Below are 22,652 nucleotides of genomic sequence, written 5' to 3' on the forward strand. Positions count from 1 at the left end.
CCAAATGACACTATTTTTCGTATCATTTATAGTGGAAGTTTGAAGACTAAAATACTCCATAAGGATTAGTTTCTTGGTACTCTGTGATGGATTAGAATATTTCTTAATGAACCTCTAAAGCACAAAAGAAGGCCAAAGCCTAGATTTGAGCAAATCTGAGTAACAGTGAAATCCAGAGATGTTCAACAGTGATGCTATCAACAGACACATCACAAAACCATAGAAGTGCATCAGTTCCTTAAAACTCTCAAGAAGCACCTATGATTTTGTCAGTTTCTTAGTCCAGAATTTGAAAAACCACATTAAGGAACTAAAGTTCTGATTCTCCCTCAGTGAAACAGATCAGAAAACCAAAAATGTTACAAGATTCAAATTACTTGCTGAAGGTTCTGGACCACCCCTTTGCATGGAGGCAGTTTGAAAGCTTACACAGCCGACTCAGAAGTGGTCCTGCTCTACTACTTAAATACTGCATGACTTTTGTTTCAATGCTTTAGTACTAAAGCAAAGATGAAGAAAAGAAAACCAAAACAAAGTGTATTTAAATCCCATTCATACAATAGTTTCATTTCACTCACATGACTGATGTTCACACAATTCACACAGCTTCATTGACCAGCTGGACTGTACCAGTACTCTCAACAGAATGGGCATGAGCAGCCAAGACAAACAGGATTCGGGTGAACCATGGGTGGCTTCCCTTCGCTATATACGTGTTTGTCATTTGTTTCCACAGTATAGACAAACACTGCCATTTTTAAGTTTGAGGAAGAAAAAAGATATTGTAAAATAAAAATAAAATGCCAATCACAGCAGCGGATCACCAATGTTGTCTCATTTTGTACTTCTGCTGATTGACAACCTGGTGCTCTTGTAGAATAAAAAGGAAAAAAAATCAGGCATTCATTTCGAACTGAAATATTTGATAGATGTAACAGCTTTCTGCAATGAAAGTGATGAAATCTCAAATAGCAACGTCCATCTCCTGTACAGTAGAGAAATTAAATTTGAACAGCAAAGGTTTATTGTCTTTAGACAGATGCAGATTTCATTTGCGGGGTTTTTTTTTTGGGGGGGGGGGTTGTTTGTTATTTATTTATCTGGCAGTGGGGAGATGACTAGGGCTCTGTGACTGGTACACAGCCTACCTCCTGCTGCTCTAGATGCCACAGACTTCAATACGATCCATATTTCAGGGTACTGTTGTCATAAACTGAAAGCAATTTCAGATTTTCTTACTGGTAACACTAGCACATCACTGATATTTTGACCTTTATTTTTGCAATGGTGAAAGTAAAACAATCTGACAACTGATGGAAAATTCATACCGCTATAGACACATGCCTAAACCAGAGAGGTAGAAGAAACATTTTACACTATAACGTGAATGGCCTGTACTTAGGTTCACAGAACAAGGTACCAAGGAACATGCAGTGCAAGAGAAAACAGAAATACTCAGAACAGCACCAAAACAATATAACTGTTGTTTCATTGCACCGTCTTCCTAAAATAGATAGCTGATGGCCAGATAACAATTTAATAAAAAGTCAGCAAGAGTCCTTCTGTTGACTCAGGAGCCTTTGAATTTGAGCCACAATCTAAAGAAGACTTTCTCAAAGGCAATTGTGCACATACACTTTTTTTTGCCCATATACACTATTCAAATAATACCTTCACCTAAAGAAATACATAACCTTAAAACCCATCTCTTGAATTCATTGAGAAAACTGGATAATGGAGAATATTGATCACACTGAATCATACTGTTCACTGGATGTGGGATGCATCTCACCCAACTGTGTTCATCAGCTTTGGCAACCAGATTAAACCACCATATTTTCTTCAAGGTGGAGTAAATAGTGAACTCAGTGAAGCCCATTAGATTTGATTACAATTATAATTCAGACAAGATGAATCCCACCATAATGTCAACAGAAGCAAAATGTGTCCAGAGGCACTATCAGCTAAGTATACTGGTGAAAACTATACAGATTATACTTTCTGTGAACATACTTTACAGAAATAGGGCTACATCCACAGTCAGAGGTTGGGCATCTCAAGTAACCATAATGTTCAGATATATTCAGTATATGCCGCAAGAAGATGGACTGGCATAACAACAGTATTCCCAAAGCCTACATCACTGAATGGAAAGCCACTAAAACTAAGAGTCAAATATCACTCCCTTTTGGGCTCTGTGTCCTATTCTACACAGGAAGGAGGTGTTGTCGTAATATTCATTAGTCTATACCCTTTTCTGGAGTTCTGGACCCCTTCCTGTAAAACCAAACTTCTGTGAAAACTTTCTTCCAAAAAGTACTGTAAGAGAAGATAGAACTCAGTGGTGAAAAAATTTCACCATGAAGTTCAGTAGCAAATTCTTTATTTCTCTTAAATGAATCCGAGTGAAAACTCTCTACAATAACCCCATATATAGGTCATACATAGAGACATATGTATGCTATGGAACCCTTACACAGAAAAACAATTGTCTCCATAACCTTATGTGCTTTGACGGAGCACAGACAATGAGACAAAAATTTGCATCTATCAAGTTTAGCCATTTAAGAGCTACTACTGCTAGCCACCAATCAACAAGAGGCTGTAAGAATGGCAAATATCATTTACAAGGGAAATATGGTTTTCCTCTTTTTTTGGTGTTTCAAAGGTTGTATGACCTTATAGCATAGGCTAAATTAGTTCAATTTGATGGAAAATATCATACAGGCAGATATTCAAGAATTTTTCACAATTAAGAAAATTAACAATTAAGAAAATCAATTACAGAATTTTCTTACTAGCAACACATGCAAGCCTAGGAGGCACTAAGAACATCCTGCAGAACTACAAATAAAGTAACTATATCTAACAATTTGACTGGAAGGAATAAGGGCAAATGAATGAATATCAGTTCCAGGCAGTAAAGTTTTACAAATCAATATCAACAGCTCTCCTTTTTCAACTATCAGCCAGTGAGAATATCCAATCTAATTTTTTTGGATTTGGAAGAGGTTGCTTTTTTAAAATTTTACCTAGATCTTGTTTCTGTGAACCTGAGGGAGGAAACAAAGGAAGGAAGAAAAATCTGACAGGTGATCCTTCACATTTTATTAAATTCAGATCAAAATAAAATTATTTTTAATTCACTTCATTCCTGAATAATTTTACATATTTTTTAGATTTTGGAAATATTATCTCAACATCATCCTATTGCTTATATAAAGAAGTTAATATCAGAAAGGGCTGCAGATCATATAAATCAGTAGGTTTACTCCAGCTTTGTTTTAGCTTCAAATGCTGAACTGTTACTCTAGAAAAAGGCTCCTTATATTCCTCTTGTAATAAGAAGTATGCATATTACAAACAACTTTCAAGTAATAATATTCATATTTACACACAAAAGGTTCAGTATGACATTTCACAAAAGAAATGGCAAAGCTAAAACATCAGGTCACAGGAAACTACAGATTCTACATGCCAACAAATCCTGACAAATGCTGTATTACTCAATTTTCTCTCTGTGCAACAGAAGATGCAGGACAACCCATGTCAAGACTTTAAAGCAAATCTCCCCCATAACTCACTTGCTGCAAAAGAAACAAGAAGAAGCAACAAAGAATGGATAACTTTTGAGACTGGTAAAATTTAGACACCTCAGCATGACTACAAGTCAGATTTTTTGACTACCTTTCTCTGTATTATCACATATAATTCAGGATACACACAAATCCCAAACACTAAATTGAGAATGCAGGCCAAATCATTCAAAGACTTGACAGTCCAGATATTTTTAGTAAGATCAATATGAATTTTATATCAAATTTATAGTAGTCCCTATGATTTCCTGAATCCCAGAAGTCCCAGGAATAATCTACAGATGGTTTTGTATGGCTACAACAATGTTGCTATTCAAAACAATTTATGGATTTATTTGAAATTTTCATAATTGCATGACCAGTGAAAAAGTGTAGCAATATCAATTTGAGGTGTCTTCTATCAGAAATAGCTATTTCTGCTTCAAGAGAGAGTTTATAGCTCACTAGAAAACAATCCATTACAACAAAATTATTGCGGCTCTATTAGAAGGAACTTTTTTGCACACTATTTTAATTGTAAAGGAATGTTTAACATGATATGCATTTTCTGCCTATACAAGCACTTAAATCTCAGGTAAGACATTAAAGTCCCTTATGTTGCAAATGTCTTTCTAAAAGATGCCAACAGAAATAAACAAAAGATGTCCTCCTCCCCCCATACTTCAGTAAAATATGATGGCATCTATTCTGTTCTTATCTACGGCCTGTGAAATCTTTTTCCACTCAATGAAATATTATCTCATGTAAACCAGAAACGAACTGATTCTGAATGCCCACATCACTGTATGGGGATAAATCATTTTACATACATTGTGCCACAGACTGGAAAGACAATGCAATAATAAAAGCAGGAAAAAAGTAATTTTTCTCTGTATGTTACGTTTTTATTCAGTGAAGACATGGATACTACAGAATGTATGTGAAATGCTGTACTTGAGTAGCAACTAAGGAAACTTAAGAGTATAGATTTTACAGACAACCATGATGTTCTGTGGAAGAAGTGAAACCAAAAACTCAGGTATCACCTGTAATTCCTGTAAGACCTTTCACAACACTGTATGTCCATTTTGTCAGTTATTTACTATATGTTTGGTGCAATTAAATGGTAAAGTAAGAAGATACAGCATCTTCTGAAATAAATGAAACTTCAACCTGGCTATTCTCGAACAGAAGTTGCCTAAAGGAGAATCAGTCCATTAGGTATTATGTATCTGGCCCTTGGATTCTATATATCTAGGTAAACAGTTCTATGGCAAAAATAAGAATCCTAGAACTGATGAAGCAATTTTACTCAGGACCTCAAACATACGCTTCAGACAGGTAGACTGTGCCCATAAGGAGTTGCTGAATGTAAATGGGTCACAGTTTTCATATCTTTAGCATCTGTCATTTATACCCAAGAAAGCACATCAGGGGCAAGAAAATTAATTCCCCAATTGCTGTCAACTGTGTTAGGGAACAGCAATAAACAGCTTTACTGTAAGCCTCTAGCTACAATAAAATTGCTGTCAATAAAGTGTGGCTGATATGGTTTTGCTCTGCTAGAAGAGATTCTTTGGAAGTGAGAATCTGAAATGGAAACTAAAAAGATTCTCCCTTGTTCTTATATACAAAAGAACATTGTCATAAAATTCCAATAGCATTAAAGTCTGAAGATCCAGCTGTCACTCACATGTGTGGCACAAATTTTTTAGCATATGTGAAACTTTGGCTTGGGACACATGAAACTTCAGTGATTGTGATAAAAATCTTTTGCATGGGAAATGTTTAAGAGAAATGAAGCTTACTAAGCTTTTATTGTCTGTATCTGTATACACAAAATGTTCCTACTCGAGTTTACCATGTCTACTGTCACTATTAAAAATGGTATTATAGCTTAGGGTTATGTTCAGATTCCCATTATAACCCCACTTTACACATGCTCTTAACTTTCTAAAAAATTCTCCTTTTCAGCTGAAATTTTCCATGCTTGGTCTCAGCTCAAAAATGAATTTCTTTAGACAGCTGAGCAAAATCTGTTAACCTATTTTTCAGTTATACAACAATAGAAAAAATACACTGTACATTTTCACAAATTCTGATATTTTAGTGTAAATATATAAATTACAGAATTAGAAACCAATTAAATTTTACATGCAGACACTTTTCCAGGTGACTAGTCCTCACCCAAAACCAATATCCATGCTAACACATAAACCAAATTAAGCATACAAAAGAAACAACAAAATTGTATTTTTTATTTATACTAAGTGGTAAAACAAGGCCACTAAAAATAATACCGCACACAGAACTGTGGAATGCTATGGTTACAGAATTTTAATATTTGCAGGTGACGTAAGCTCTGCACTGCTGTTCCAATGCAGATTTCCATCAATTTATGCACCTTGAAATTGCCAGTCTCAGCATATCAAATTAAGAGTCATTAATGTTTTCAGCTTTTCTTTTCTCTTACATAAACCCAAACTTACAAATTTAAACACTCCAGAGTAAGATAACATCAATGACATTTTCCACATAAAGCTTAAGTTATGTGCATTGATCAGTGGGATCCTGGCTACTTGTTCCTTGATCAGGCAAAAAGTCCATTGAGTGAAAAAGGAGTAAAGCAACCTTCATGGAGTTTATGTTATTGACTTTAAGATTAAAAATATATTTTAGTACGGAATGCATTTAATGTGTCAGTCACGTCTCAAATCCTTAATTTCTGCCATTAGAGCACAGAAATAAATGGACAGTGTTAACATATATTTAGCTTTCCTGAATCTACTAGAACTGTGCACATTTCCAAAATTTACAAATTATCACCTTGATTCAGAAAAGTGCTTATAGTGTGCTTACAGCTGTCTTTCTTGAAGACATCTGAAATCATTTGGACTTTTAACAATCTGCTTCAGTCCCACCACTTTTTAAATGAAAGTTAAGCACATGCCTAAATGCTATTTGATTAGGAATGAAGACTGAAGATTTTGCCTGTAACCCATACTGATACATATTTTTAAACCTGTGTTATTTGTCACTGCTGTGCTTTAAATCTGATTAAATGAAGTTGTTATAATTTAAAATTGGGATAACCACAGTAAATTGGCCCTAATTTCTTTTCTTATTTAATCTATTGTTAATCTAATGACATTGAGTAGGAGTTTTTGTCTGTTTATTTGCTTTTCAAAAGAGGTCTTTCATACAGAAGAATACACGTCTTGGTCTTCTGTATTTCTGTGTAGCTTTTTGGTGTAATGACTTAGTAATTTGAAGTGCATTTTAAAGTTCAATCAAATACTGAAAAGAACACTGATTGAGAAGCCTGCATAGATTTCAGTATTCTTTATGAGTCATAACACTGATTTTAGAAGCTTAGCTATATAAGCTGGTGGTGTGCAACATCCTTTCCATACTCCTAATTATGTGAATTAGCATTTAGAACAATCCCAAGTTCAAGTATTCAAAAATGCTCCTTTCAGAGCATCCACCAGGTTTACTGCAAGATAGGCACTTAAAGGAGGCTTTGGTTTTTATACTGGGTAGTTGTGAAACACCAGTCTGTGCAATTCAAAGTGACATGTAAAGACTTAACCACAAAATTTCCACTAAATCTATTCATGTTTGCACAGAAAGTGGCACCAAAAATAAAATAAAAAAAAAAAAAGACCTAAGAGATCTTTATTGAACAATATATTTTTTAATTCTAAAAGCTTTTTGACTTAGGACCCAATTCTAACAGATTTCTAGGGCCAAACTCCCATCATAAGTAACAGGATTTGGCTTGAATCAAGTCCAAGTGCAGACTGAGGTTTTACCTCTCTACTGACATTAATGTATCTGCAAGATACATTGTGTGTGTATTTAGCTTGGACCGAAAGAAACTGAAAATAAAAATGGAGAACTCTAGTATTTCTTAGACATACATTAACCCTATATTTAATCTTTTCCTATCACAACATTCTCCACAACAATTCCTGCACTCTTTGCAAAACACATCAAGACAACTTGCTGAATATATATATAATTTAACGCAACTAACATTAGATGCAGAGAATTTAGTTATGCTAAACCAGAAGAAAACAGTACAGTGGCACAGAACTAAGTGTCACTTCCTAAAGGAAATTTTAAAAATGTTTTTCAGATGCTGTGGCATTAGCATACACTATTGTTCAGAAAGATTTTAAGTCTGAATACTTTGCTTAAAGGCCATAGTCCGTCACAAATCTAGAAAAAAAAAAAAAGACCTATGAAGGTACAATTAACTCCTATAACTCCTATGCCAACGAATATTAGCTAAAATGCATCCTAATTTCAGGAATTACAGACAGAAAAGATAGGAAGACTGTTGATGATTACTACCATTGCTGGCTATACTCCTCCAGCCAAAACTGAAAAGGAAGCATAAAAATGTTACATCCTGTAACACTCATCATTGGCAGAAAAAATAAAAAGACACTGTCTTCTTCCTCACATAGTAAAAATACACAAGCTCAGTTTAGATAACTGTCTACCTAAAACTTATATATTCAGTTACATATATATACAAATTTTGCAGGCAGCAATCAAAATCATATGAGTATCTGCTGACTTCAAAAATTACTCACTAAGACCTCAGTGAAATTTGAATCAACTCCATATACAAGTATAATGACTGGTATTATTATCATCATTATTATTAAACGGAGACCAGTGTATTTAATGTAATGAACATAGGTAACTGTGGAAATATAGGTAGTAGTTTTTGTTTGGGTGTGCGGGTTTTTTTTCCCCTCATGTTCAATATCACTGTCCAGGGTTTATGCATTCTGTCAGGTAAATAATTTTTGGGGTCTTACCTGCTTCTAAATACTATGGAGGGTTAAGTCTGAGGTTCCCAATAGAGTCTGGAAAGCTCATTTAAGCTAAATCAAAATCATCCCAGAACAGAAAAAGAATGTGTGGTTTGAGGGTGTTACATTTTGTGACTAAAACTGGGTAGAAAACTTCAGCTGAGTTTTCTCAGACTACACAGAGCTCTTCTATAAATTTGTTTGGATTTTTGAAATCAGTTCTTTTTTAACTTAAGCTGACAGTATGAGTACGGTGCTGTGTAAGAGCCTGAAGATGTCTTGGGGAGTATACCCTTCTTTAAAGTCCTTTAGAAAGACAAAGATTTTGTGAGATTCTTCTGTGGTGTTTTCAGTGTCCTGTTGTAAGTACGAGCTGGTTTAGAGCAGTTACTTTAACAGAACTGCCTCAGAAGTGCTTGTTTTATTCTTAGCATCTTGTTAGTGTGACACCTTACAGAAACCCAAAGTCAAAACATAGTTCTGGGAACATCACATTCATCTCAGATAAGGCTAATGCAACAGCAAGAGAATGACTTTATCCTAGACTTGGCTACTGTCAAAATCTTTTTGCAAAGACAAGCCTAAATGTCTCTCAGTTGATTCCCAAGGATTCATATCCCTAATAAATTCAGACAAATCACTATCACTTGGAGGGTACAGCGCCCGCAGGAACACGGACGCGAGTCCCGACACCGGCCGAGTCTCTGCAGCGAAAAGCGGAGCACGGAGGAAGCCGCCTCGCAAAGACGCAAACTTAACTACTGACCACTTCAGTGCAACTACCATTAAATAAAAGGTTCTTTGGCTGGAATATCAGCTCGATCCTTCCCTCCCCCCCGCGTTCCTCCCCCAGCTACTGCAGGGCTGGCGCCGGGCCAGCGCGGGCCGCGCGGTGCCTCAGCGCCATCTACGGGCGGCGCGGCCGCTCCCGCGGCGGCCACAGACAAGCACCCATAAAATAAATTAGACAGCACCGCATTTAAATCTTTATTAGCAAGGAATTATTAGACCTAAGAAAAAAACTAATGCTGGATTTGGTTGAAATATGAGTCTCTCAGCCTCCTAATCCCTCTTCATATGGCGTGTTTCACAGTTTAAAATGAGCTATGACAGATCACTTATGCATTACTAAGATGAGAAAATATTTACAATGGGCTTTTTTTTTTTTTTCCTGCAGTATTCAGAGAAAGCATTCCTTTCAAAAGTATGCTTTGGTCATTTTTTAAAATATGCAGCAAACTGCCTATGCAGTACCAACTTTCATCTATTACCAAAAAATCATGTTGAACTCAAAGAGAGGAAGACTTCCGTATGGCTTAGTTATATCCTACCAATAAACCACGTGCTTCACTGATGCAGTAGCTTGGAAATTTGGCTGCATTTGTTAGGGAAAAAAATTAACCCCTATATTAACACTAACTTATCAAGGTTCCAAATCAGCTTGAACTGTAAAGGAAACTCAAGCCAACTCACTTCGAAATTTGAAACAGAATGTACATATCCCTTCAGTCTTGACACAGTCAAATATTCTCACAGAAATTTAGCATATAAGGGAAACAGTTCTTCAATAACTTTTACATTTGGACAGTCACATACTGGGGAGAAAAAAAAAGTTGGTTTTCAGTTTTGTTTATGCACATGTATGTGCACATGCAGAAAGGCGTAACACATTATTAACAATAATTATTCTTCAAAACCCAAAGTATCAGAGGCATTTTGCAAACACATGGTTAAGCCCCAGGTAAATGATAAAGGGGTCAAGGAGTTTTTTTATTTGTTCTTGTTTTGGTGTTTTGGTTCTGTTGGTGTTTTGGTGGTGGTTTTTTTTATTTTTTTTTTTTTTGTTCCCCCCATAATGTTAACTAAATTAAATTAGACTGAAACAAAAAACACCTCACAACACAGTGGCACTTTTAATACTGGTTGATCGGGCACTTGTATGCAGTACTTATAGACCAGTAAAAGTGCTCGTTTACCTGTCTGGTGTGTAAGGGGCCCTTTGTCTTGAAGCCTCCTTGGGAACTGCACTCTGAGGCACTGAAGTGATCTGAACTAGTGGAAGAGCGTTTGGAAAGGGTGTCACAACCACCAACAAAGGTGTTGTCCAACGGGAGTTCCTGAATCACATGGTGCTTTTTCACTGAAACTGGAGTGTCAGGTTTGAGATGAAAAGCAGACTGCGGAGAGGCAGATTTGTAATGCTTGGCAAGATCAGGACTGTTAGGCTTAAAGGTTGTTGGTGGTGCTGTGCCCCAATCAAATCTTCCTATACTTTGCTCCTCCAGCTCTGCTGGAAGGCTTATTGTCCCGTTGATAGGTTCATGAACTGCATCATCAGGTTTGGACTCTTCAATTGTCACAAAGTTCAAAAGAGAGCTCTTTGGAGATTTCCTTTTCTTCCTTTTCTTTTTCTTGTTTTGCTTGTTCTCCTGATTGGGAGACATCCACTCAGCACCTTGCTTGCTCCTCTGGGCAGCTTTGAATCTGGATGCATGTCGACATCGAACAAGAACTGTGACAAATATCACCACTATGACAACCATGGCACCTGCTACAATAGCAATCATGATCGTAAGATAGTCCTCATTTTGGTAGGGTTGGCTGCTGTCCCCTATGTTCCGATCCAGAGGGGTTTCCATAGTCCTGCGTATCAAGTCATAAATATAAGAGGCATTTCCAGCAGTATCATTTACATACAAAAATACAAGCACAAGCGTATGCAGGGATTTGGGATAACCCAAATCACTTATGTTGACAACTAGGCGATGCAGCCCCACATCATTAGGAGTTGGTTTTTCTTCCAGAGTGATATTACCTGTCACTGGATCAATCCGAAACAAACCCTTGTTATTGCCGCTTACAATTGTGTACTTCAGCTCAGCATTCATGCCAGTGTCTATATCCACAGCAAAGACTTCAGCTACCACCGATCCTGGAATTGCTGAGAGTGGCACTAGCTTAAAAGAAGTATTAGAAGGTGGGTAGATGACAACGGGGCTGTTATCGTTAACATCCATCACATTTATGGTTACTTTCGCTGTAGAAGAGCGAGGAGGTTGCCCTCCATCCACTGCTTTAACATCAAAGGTGTAAGAGCTCTGCTGTTCTCGATCAAAGGAAACATTGGACTTTATAACTCCAGAATATGGATCCAGCACAAAGTTTTCATTGTCATTCAGGATGGAAAGGGTCACTGCTTTATTTTCCCCAGCATCCGCATCAGTCACTGTGATCACCCCCACTGTGCTATACTTTGGCAAGTTCTCTGATACAAAAAACTGGAAATGATTATGAGTAAATTTGGGACTGTTGTCGTTTTCATCCAACACAGTTACAATCACAGCCGCTTGACTCTGCAAAGGAGGGGTGCCGTTGTCTCGGGCTGTAACAGTGAAAATGAAACGCTCCTGCTCTTCTCTGTCAAAAACTCTGGAGGCTGTCAAAACTCCTGTCTTTCGATCCAGATCAAAAAAGGAGGCATTAGGACCAAGCTGATAAACAATGTCTGCATTTTTCCCACTGTCTTCATCTGTGGCACTAATAGTTGTTAAGTATAGACCACGCCGGTTGTTTTCGGAAACTGACAGCTCAATTACAGGCTGGCTGAAAATCGGAGGGTTGTCATTTTCATCCTCCAGCTTAACTCTTACCAGGGCAGTCTGGTTCAAACTGGGCTTGCCAGAATCAGAAGCCACAATTTTAAAGCTGAATTCTTTGGTGCCCTCATAGTCCAACAAAGAAGACGTCTCTAACAAGTACTGGTTGTCGTAAACTGCTTTCAGGTGGAAGGGGACCTCTCTCTCAATGAAACAGATCACTTTGCCATTCACATCAGTGTCCTTATCTGAAACTGTAATTAGGGCAATCTTTGTATTGATGGGATCTTTCTCAGATAAGTACACTGTGCCATTGATGGGACTTATTATGTACCTGAGGTCTATGTTAGGAGGGTTATCATTTACATCAGTGACATTGATGGTGACAGTTGCTCGGGCTGGTGTAGAGCTACCATCACTAGCCAGCACTGTCACTTTGTGAATAGCAGTCTCTTCTCGATCTAAGGACCTCTGAACTGTAATCAGCCCTGTGGTGTTGTTTAAAGCAAAAAATCTTTTGGTTGCAGGGGCGACTTGGGCACCAAAAATATATCTGATTTCTGCATTGCTTCCTATATCAGCATCTGTAGCATGAAGCTGAATTACAGAAGTGCCTACAGGGGCATTCTCTGGTATATGGACCTCTACTTGACTCTCTTTAAAGACCGGCCTGTTATCATTGACATCACTTACTGTGACTTGCAGGATAGCTGTGCTGGATTTCTGGGGGGTACCTCCATCCTCTACTTTGATTTTCATCACGTAGGTGTCCTTTTGCTCTCTGTCCAAGTTCTGCTGCACAATTAGCTGAGGCCATTTCTCTCCTTCTGGAGTTTCTACAATATCCAGTCCAAAGACACTCTGCCCATTTAACAACTCATAGTGCTGCACACCGTTGAAACCTGTGTCAGGATCTGTTGCTGATGGGATTGGAAAACGACTGTTGATCAGAGTGTTTTCTGGGATGGAGATATTGATGACGGGGGATGGAAACATAGGTGCATTGTCATTAGTATCCTTTACAATGATTTTTATTTTGATCAGCCTAAAAAAGTCATTAGGGAGAATCACCACTTCAAGTTCAAAGAAACACTCATTTTCTTCTGCATAGGAAGCTCCAGCACAGAGTTTTTCTCTGTCTATTCTGTTAGATGTTGTAAAAATTTCCCCCGTGTTACTGGACACTTTGACCAGAGGCGCATCCCCCGCTTTAGACACCAGTCTGTAGACAAGGCTGGCACTGGTCCCTGTGGCAGCATTGATATGAGAAATGTTCAGGTCCTTTGGTATGTTCCCTATGGGTACGTTTTCAGGCAGCTCCTCTCTAATAGTGTAAATAAGTTCTTGAGCTAGAGCAGAATCCAGCCTTAAACAGGCAATCAGAGCAGCCAACAGGTAAAAATCCCTCAGGTCCATGATAATGCTTTTATTCTCTTTTCACGGATTTTAGGACTTAAAGGTTTCCAGAGTGGAATGACGAGTGATTTGCAAGAGGAGGCATGCATGGACTGCAGGATGCATTACATCTCATTTCTTATTTGGAGACATCACTGTCAACACAACCACACAGAACAGCATTATTGGTTTTTCTAGGCATGATAAATCCACAATCTCCAACTACTACTTGTTTTTGCAATACACGCTTCCAGCAGTACATTTTCCTACTGCTCCCTTTTACACGGAATCCGTCTGGACAAATGCACTAATATCCCATCAGCTGCATTTGCACAGAGCGCAAATGAAAATAACTACTTGCAGAATTAAAGGTAGCTACCATTTCGACACGTAGTTTCTTAATAATTTCTGTCTACACCGTGTAATCCGTAAGGTGAATTCCCCCTCTACCCTCCTCCACCCAGTCATTTGGTGCAAGTAAAAAACCTTCCCGGACTACTTCTGGATTCCAAGTGCTGTGTCAGCTGCCAAATGTAATTTGTTGTTTGCTTCCATACATATTTTTTAGCTCTTGCTAACCACATTTTTCTCTGTGCCCTCTATGGCCATCGTACTGGGAAATAACCACCCGGACATGCTGCTGCTGCTGCTGCTGCAGCAGTCGACACTGGCTACTTCACATCCCTGTTAACTGATTAGACAATAACAGGACTTAGTTTCTTACGGTCTCAGCTCAGTGTTTCCTCTCCAGATGTCGGATACTTCTCCTTCTGTTTAATAACCGAAACTTTGTTTTAAAACACAGTTTAAATCAGGAGGCTGGAAATTCCAAATGCAACCTAGGGGTAGAAGCATGTTTACGGTGGGGGGGGGGCGGGGGGAATATACATTTTCTGACGACATGAGGAGGAAAAAAGATACAGCCTTTCCCCATTGACACTGATCTCCCTTCAGGATGATGTTAGCAGCTGCCACACATAAATACTGCAGACTAATAATGCAGGTGAAAAAAAAAAGAGACGGACAGACTTCTGTTTGCATGCACTGCTAACCGCGAATTACCGGGGTGCAAGGCTGCCGGCACCTACAGTTTGACGGAACTGGGCAGTCCCTGAGCACTAATCTCATCTGCATTAAGCTGCACGGGAACTGATGCCTGTGATTACTTCCAGCAGAGTAATGCAGGTAAGGATGCAGAGACAGCGACTAGGTGAGCCTTTGCCACCACCATCAACTGAATCCCAAACACTGATTCGTTCCCTAGATAAATATACTGCGTGTCGGCTTTTGGTTTTGTTGTTTTTTTTTTTAAAGGAAATGCATCCCAGTGTAAGGGTAACTTTGCACTTACGTTAGTTGTCTATCTTTGACGATCTGCAGCTAAGCAATGATCTGTTCCAGCAGATACAGCACAATGCATCTGGTAAACCACCAGTTTTGGAGAAATCAGCAGCAGCCAAACGCTTCGTCCTCGAGATATGTGTTGCTTCGGGGTGGCAAATTAGCAACTCCAGGGAACAAATACACAGTTCTGTCGTTAGTCATCCTCTCCACGTTTCATTCCTATGAAGCGGCGATCCTTTGGGTGTCTAACGTGCACGCAACAACCCAAACAAACAGCAAGAGAAAAATCCGGTGCACTTCTTAAAGGGGGGGTATTTTCCGCTCTGCACTGCACACCATTCCTATCCCTCTCTCGGCAGAGGAGAGGCAGCTACATGAAGTCTGCAACTTCTGACTGGAAATGGCAAGAGTTGGTCTGAAGGTGCTTCTCTTCTCCCTCTTTAGCTCTGGGGTGACAGTTGCCCATGAAAAAAAAAAATAAAAATCCTAATAGGTTATTGCTTTAGTGACGGGAGGAAGCGGCGGCGCTTTCCCTCTTCCCTCCCTTCTTCCCTCCCTCCCAGCCTCTCTCCTTCACAGACGCTCTCTCCTTCTCCCTCTCTCCCTCTCTCTCTCTCTCTGAACTGAAATTCTTGATATAACTCTCAATAAGCCCAGAGGGAGGGTGGGAGCGGCGCGAGGCCACCCCTCCCGCCGCTCCGCATTGGCCCGCGCCGGCGGGGGCGGGGGCGGCGGAGGCGGCCCCGGCATTGGCCGCCGGGCACGTCGCTCCGCGCCCGGCCGGGCGGGCGGCGAGGGGCCTCCGCGGGGCGCGGAAGGGACCGGCGGGGGGCGAGGGAAAACGGAGGGAGCGGGGAGCGGGGTGACACAGCGGCAGCGGGGGGCGGCGGGCGAGAGAAAGACGGCGGCAGGCGGGGGTGGCGGCCACCCGGCGTGCAGGCGGGCGCTCCGCGGTCAGGGGCGCAGCGCACCGGGGGGCGGGGAGGGGAGCGCAGGAGGGGTGTCCGGGGAGGGGGGGCAGGAAGCATCATCAGTTTCGCGCATAACTCTGGGGTAATGTGGAAAATCAGGGTTTTGGTTTTGGGTGGGTTTGGGTTGGTGGTGTGGTTTTGGGTTTTTTTTGGCGGGGGCGGGAGGCTGCCCCACTGCGCGCTCGGTCCCGCTCGTGCGGGGAGCGGGCAGCGCCGCCGCCCGCGGTGGTGTCGGGCCCGGCGCGGAGCAGAGCGCGGTGTCCGCGGGGCCGCCGCCGGCGCCGCGCAGGGTCGGAGGCAACCGCCAGCCCCGACCCTCCTCCGCCCGCTTCGGCCTTATATTTAATACATGCCCTTTCATCTATTATTCAGGCTGCTCTGACTCCAGCTCTGTCTCGCCTCCCATTTACGCCTGCACACCTTTCTCCTTCCCCTTCCCGAAGGGTCAGCCGAGACACTCGCCGAGGGAGGGACAGAGCTGCTCTGCTGGTTTGGGTCTTGTCTGCTTAAACATTGAACTGGAAAAGATTCCTCCTCTCTGTGGTTTGATAAATAATAAAAGTGATCGTTTCGCCTTCCCCATAAATGACACAGGTAAATTACCCAGCTAGCCACAAAGAAGCATCACATGCCTAGAAGACACTGTAATAAAATGCCAATGTATTACGATATGAGTGACCTCAAAAGTGTGACAAGAAGATGATTATAGTGCATTATATGTAGTGCCTTTTTCAACGTTTTCTGAAGCATAAATGAACCTTCATTTGACTGTGCTTTTATTGCTAGCTTTTCTCAGCTTGAACTTACAAGCCGTATGACAGAATTTATCTAATTTAGTATGCCCAGGTACGTTGCCACACTGGCTGGTGGTTGTGTTTAAGCCTTCTAAATATATACGTGTAGAAAAAAACAAAGATAAGGTCAGCATTTGACTTTATATGGTGCTATCTAATTTGCATCTTTTGAGTTGATAGCCTTGGTGAGCTAAAGATCTAAGTTCTACCTTGAAGATTTTACATTTTCAGATGCAGGCTCCAACCCTTAGACTCCCCTATATGTCTGTATGTAGGACGCACTGTTAACTGATGGTGGAAGCTACTTGTACCTGTCAGAGGTCAGTAATTTGCATGGCTTGGAATTGTGTGGCACATACTGATAAATGTACATCTTGCAAGTCATACGTATGCAGGTGCTGTATGTGAACGTTGCACATCCTTTAATCCCATGATGTGTAAAGATTAAACACACTCAGTTTTGCTGTGCTTTGTATTTGTGTCCAAAGGACTCCTGTTACAGATACACACAGAAAAAAATTGATCCTGGTTTTGATGATATCAAGTAACACTAGAAAAGGGAACTGAATCTAATAATAGTTTAAGAAAAATGTTCATTATGTAATACAGGAAGGATGGCTAGAGCCCCAGCATTGAAAGTCAAGCAAGTGACATGAAGGAGGAACCTTACTGCCAAACCTTAGAAAAAAAATTCTGTGAGTGAATGAAGTACACAGTTCTTTTATCTTTTAAAATACAAAGCAGAACAGCCATTAATAAAGAAGGTAATTAGAACTACTAGCATTCTGTGTAATGCAGTCTGCTTCTGAAATACGGCGTGTTTATGTATGCATTAATAATGCACACATTTTTCCTGACACTAGTCATATCACAGCAGTATGGCATCACAGACGTTTTATAGCCTCATTCTAGTAACATCTCAGGCATATAACATTCTTATTCTAATCACGCCATAGTCATTTCAATGTCACATTGTAGTCACATCACATAGTCTGGTAATAATTATTTAACTTTATTGCTAAGCTGAATAGTTTTCTGTTTGCTCAGGGATGACTTAAACTTGTAGTCACAACCGATTAGGACATGCTCATAAATGAGCTCTTCTCAGGTACACAGGCTAAGACTCATGAAAAGTTAGGAAGAGAAAAAAATTTTCAATGAACTATTGTCCATTGGATTTAAACCAAGCACAGTCCCAAGTCGCAATAGTAGCACATTTTTACTGTTTTCTGTAGTAATTTTAGCCAAAGATGTTTACGTGCAGATCTGTCATGTTAATGTTTATGTGCTTTTAGGTAATCATACATTATTAACCTCATGGAAGGGGCAGGTCTTCAAGCCGTAGTATTTGCACACCGAATTGTAAAATTGAGACCCAGAGTACCAAAGAGGCGAGGACTGTCACAACTGCTTCTAATAATGAGAGAAAAAGAATGGAAAGGGCTGACTTTCTGAGAAGGACTTGGAATCGCCCAGTGTAGCATTAACGCCACCTCTGAAATGTGAGAAATTGCTCTGAAATATGTCCAGTGTTCTCTTGAGTAGCCATTTTTATCTTCCATTAGATGTTTATTCCCTCACTCTTACATTTGAGAAAACTACAGTATTTGATGTTGCACTCTCCTCCAATGCAGCTCTGTGCCGTTATTTATATTGTTTCTTAATAGTCGCCTTTCTTTACGCTGATGTATTAGCCTTTTGTCTATATATAAGAACACAGGACTCGTAATCACATCCCAACCTATTAAAATGACTTGCGTATTATAGCATATTAACTATTCATCCACATCATCGCTTGTTATCTTTGGCTCCGTATTATTATGTATCATATTCTTTTCCATACCATTTTTGACTCAAATTCTAGCATGCTAGAAACTGACTCCAATTATTCTGTACTAGCTATAGTCAAATTGCACTAAATGGAATTGCTTGCATTGTATCATAGTGGCTATGGGCTCACACAATGCATTATACATGAAACTGATTCACATTATGCTTTGCTAACTAAAGACTTTAATCTTGAAGTGTTGAGCATATAATGCTATCATTCTTCACTGAACTGGCTCTGGTCACTTGATCATTTTGTACCTGGGATTGCCTCTTACAGGCTGTTATTATTAAAGCAAAATGGCTTTTCCTCTTCGGCAGTTCTACTACTTTCTGTGGAGAGCTGATTCATATGCTAATGAATGAGCTTTCTTGTTTCATGCCACAGCACTGCAACACTGGAACCTGACCTATGGTGCACCTATAGGATGTCCCCTTCAGTCCAACATAGTGAAAAAATGCATTACAAAAATCCACTTGTGTGTTCAGACAGCAGATTATGTGCTAGCCATTTAGCAATCCTTAATATTATCCCCAGAAGTCTTGTTTCTGAATGCTGCTTAAATCATTAGCACATATATCCTTAGTCCCATATGCAATAGAAAGTATTCAAGGCCAAATTACTGGTCCTGCTCAGGTCTTTCAGGGTGTTCCTGATGATGTTGTCCCTGGAAGGAGAAGATATTAGGAGCGTGGCAGGTAAAGAAGTAAAGACTCCCCCTGTTACAGATAGTTTTTGATTCGTGAAGTAGTCCACTTCCACAAGGTCAGACATTCATTCTCTTTTAACTGACACTGACATTGCTGTGTCCTTGACTTGGGCTTTTGCCACAATTCAGTCTCACAGTAACCTCAGGAAACCCACTTCTTACGAGAAGTACTGGGTCAAAAAGTGATGCTTATAATCTGCTGCATTCCTAACCCCAACGTTTCAGGGAGTCAGTGGAGATGAGATGGGAATGCCATAAAGGCAGGAGCAGCATATGGAGAGGATTGTGGAGCCTGTGTTTTCTGCATATCCTTACAAACATGTTTCTCCTTGCAAGCATAATACTTTTGTCCTGGTTTTATGCACATAATGGTTTGGAATTCAGGAGCTTGCTTCAGAGTTTCCTTCTCAGGTAGAAGGATCGGATCTGGAATTTTTATTTACATAAGTAGTTCAAATGAAGTCAATAAAAATATTTTGGGTAATGTAAACCATACGTAACTACAGCATTTCAAAAAGCCAGGTAATTGAATTATAAATGATATTTATTTAATATACTAATTTCTGTAATTTCAAAGTGATTTTAATTGTTTTTTAGAATGGTTGTGAGAGCTCTAGGAAAAGAAAAACGCTTAAGCAAGCAGTTCAGGACTATATATTAATCTGTACTCTTAAATAAACAATAATAGCTAAGTCAGTTAATGATTAATAATTAATAATTTAAGCCAGTTGAGCTGCTGAGATGGGCCAAGAATTGCAGAATTGAGCCCTTTTAATGTGTCTTTCTTCAGGAAAATAAACTCAGTCCCTGGATAATCAAATCACAAAAGGGGCAGGTGATGACCTTCATTCCGTTTGAATAGCAGAACTAAATTTAACTGAATTTGCCATTTTTTTTGACTGACAAAGATTGCAAATGTCAGTTTATGGCTCTGAAGGGTCTACAAATGCACAAGCTGAAAACTGGCATTTTGCAGTGCCAGTATTTAATCCCTGTCACTGTACAATACAGCAAGGTGCCCAACTCCCATTAATTATTGCTGTTTGTTTAAAGGTACAGATTAATGTACAGGCTTGAATTGTTTGCTTGAAAGTGTGTGGGGTTTTTTGTCCCTCAGAGGGCTTTAGTAACTATTTACTATAACAATAAAAATCCATTTGGATATAACTGAAAGAGAATAATAAGTGCTGTTTAAAATGCAATTATCGGACCACTTAAAAGAGATGTAATTGCATGTGGCACAAGGAGAAAAAAACGCTTAATTCTTTGCTACACTCATGTCACTTGTTACGATGGAAGTACCTGATGAATCAGAACACAGAAGCAGATTCCAACCAGTGTGATTTTGTGTGAGGTGAAAATATTCCAAAACCTGCAAACAACCTGATGTCTTATTCATGCTTTATTGTTTAAAAAGGGGAAAAAAAGAAAAATACAGGAAAAGAAAGGAGGTCTAAAGGTTTTCAGATGAAAAAATGTCTGAAGAAAGCTTTACTGAGGCATTTTCATTTCCATCAAAATGGTAATGTAGATCTGATAGATGGAGTTGTGCTGATGCAATGTTGACAGGATCAGAATGAGACCCAAAACATAGAATGAGACCTCCTTCAGGCATTGTCGTGGTTTACCAGGACAGGCATTTACTTTGTTTTTCTGCTTTCAACTTCTGACCTGCTCCTTGCTTGCACAGAAAGTAGAAAACACTCAGTTTAAATCAATATATATATTCACACTAACTTGCATTAGTGAGATTGACATCTTTACATCCGGATTTGAACCTAAATATCTTCTCTTTTTCGGTCCTACTCTGATGTCAGTCATGCCTCACCATTTACAAAAGGTTACTAAGGTAGTAAAGCCTGATTAAACCCTATGTCCTCTGGGGAAAAAATCAAAAATCGTTTGACATAGACGTATCTTCATTCTTTAAATTACAGATAGGCAGGCAGACAGATGACTAATTTCTGTTTAAAAGCAGCATGCTGTTATGATCGCTTCTTCCAATTTCTAATACTTTTGCTTTTCTTAATATTCCAGTTAAACCGAGGCATCTACGGTTTTGAGGTTTTATTTTTGGGGAGTGTGTTCTGGTGGTAGAAATATTACAAAAGCTACACCCTATTACTGAGCACATGATTCCCGTCTATTCACTATGCATATGCATGGAAGGAAAGAGCACAGATTCCTCAACCACATCCCTTTTCCATGCCTCAGTGGCATGGCTGTGATTCTCAAAGACCCTTTGTTCTTCAGGGCTCAAAAGCTGTAAAAGAGAAGGTGTGTGCCTTCCTCCTATGGGCAGCAGTGTTCTGACTGTACATGCCACCATGTTCTGGGGAAGTAATTTTGGCTTTCTGGAGGCTAGTTCCTCTCAGAGCTTCTCTTTATGTGGAAGCCAGAATTCTGCAGAGTGCTCATGCAGAGCTGAGTCTGAAAGAAAGGATTAATCCAAATGAAATTACTCTCATGAAAACAATTAGGGGAAATTACAGGTCTGTGTTTGGTATGTATTCAGAGAATAAGAAACATTACCAAATATCTTTTCAATAATTTACATTCGGTTCAATTTTCTAAAAATATTTATATTCTAGGCAAGAGGTAAAAAATCTAGATGACCAGACTTTGACTCTCTGTAGATTTTCACGGTTGCATTTAGTGACTTTATTGTCCAGGTTCCTTAATAGGCAGAAGGTACTCAAGTCTTAAACTAAATAATGTGTTATCCTTTATGTGGTAAGTTATAATGTAAGCAAAGTAAAAATATAGAGATAATGGGGCAGTATTTTCTCTTTATTGGAACTTCCTGGGCATTCTTAGTCAGAAAATAGTTTAGGGAAAGAATAAGACTGAGAGTTTCATTGGTTTTCCTTTTTTATTACTAATAAATCACTGCTTCTGCCTCCCATGTTGACAAGCAGCAGATGTTTCAACACAAACTCCATCAAAGTTAGTCATTTTGTCCTTTCTCTTATCAATGTTTCTGTCGCTCTGAGGATGACATGCCTCAGGAAATAAGTAAGCACCTATCTATAGGGGCATCACTCAGTCATGCTTAGACAATTATCACAGCAAAACACACCTCAGACTGATCAATAATTGCTTTCCTTGTCAAATTTCTGGATGTCACAAGCAGCTCCAAAGAAAGGGATCAGACCAGCACAAAGCCTTGTCTAGACAGGTAGATTAGATTGCTTTTAGTCCTAACAGAGGCAGGAGGATGCCTCAGTGGTCCACAGCAAAGCCTAATAAGGCACCCGTTTCCCTTTTACCAGCACCTGGGCTTGGGCAGACTCAGATTGTGTGAACAAGAAAAATCTCTCTCATGGAGGACACCTTAGAATCTGAAAAATGGAACATTAGGAATAGCTTCAAAGTCCCACATTTTTTTCCTGACAAAGTTTGTTCTGACATAGACCAGAAAGTTGTTATTTTCAAATGGATTTACAGGGATCAGTTCTTAGATTCCCTTTCATATCTGCGTCTTTCCCCTTTATCTTTTTAAAGCTTGGATAGACTGAAGGCCTTGTGTCTGATTCGCTTATATCTGTGCTTGCAAACCTCAGGCAACAGGTGATGAGGAGAGGATACTTGTTTCCAAGATAATATTTTGG

The 22,652-nt window shown here is 39.5% G+C and overlaps 1 protein-coding gene and 1 long non-coding RNA gene across 10 annotated transcripts in view; one reads left to right on the forward strand and one right to left on the reverse strand.

Annotated features, from left to right (window-relative positions):
- PCDH9 (protocadherin 9) overlaps positions 1-15,338 on the reverse strand; it is a 681,911-nt gene extending 666,573 nt beyond the window's left edge. For 6 of the 7 annotated variants that reach the window (XM_017815362.1, XM_017815361.1, XM_017815359.1 and 3 more), the window contains exons 1-2: positions 14,747-15,338; positions 10,381-13,550 (exon numbers count right to left, since the gene is read on the reverse strand). In XM_017815362.1, coding sequence (XP_017670851.1) covers positions 10,381-13,416 — 3,036 coding nt within the window. In that variant the 5' untranslated portion in view covers positions 13,417-13,550; positions 14,747-15,338. Of the gene's footprint in view, positions 1-7,747; positions 7,964-10,380; positions 13,551-14,746 lie in introns of those variants that run through there. The other variant, XM_017815365.1, reaches the window with a different exon arrangement.
- A 669-nt stretch (positions 15,339-16,007) lies between these two features.
- Positions 16,008-22,652, forward strand: part of LOC108497620 — a 28,117-nt gene continuing 21,472 nt past the window's right edge. For all 3 annotated transcript variants that reach the window (XR_001874908.1, XR_001874907.1, XR_001874906.1), the window contains exon 1: positions 16,008-16,304. This is a non-coding gene — a long non-coding RNA (uncharacterized LOC108497620). The remainder of the gene's footprint in view (positions 16,305-22,652) is intronic.

This window comes from Lepidothrix coronata, unplaced genomic scaffold (genome assembly GCF_001604755.1).
Source record: "Lepidothrix coronata isolate B3197 unplaced genomic scaffold, Lepidothrix_coronata-1.0 Scaffold50, whole genome shotgun sequence".
In the NCBI taxonomy this organism is placed as follows: domain Eukaryota; kingdom Metazoa; phylum Chordata; class Aves; order Passeriformes; family Pipridae; genus Lepidothrix; species Lepidothrix coronata.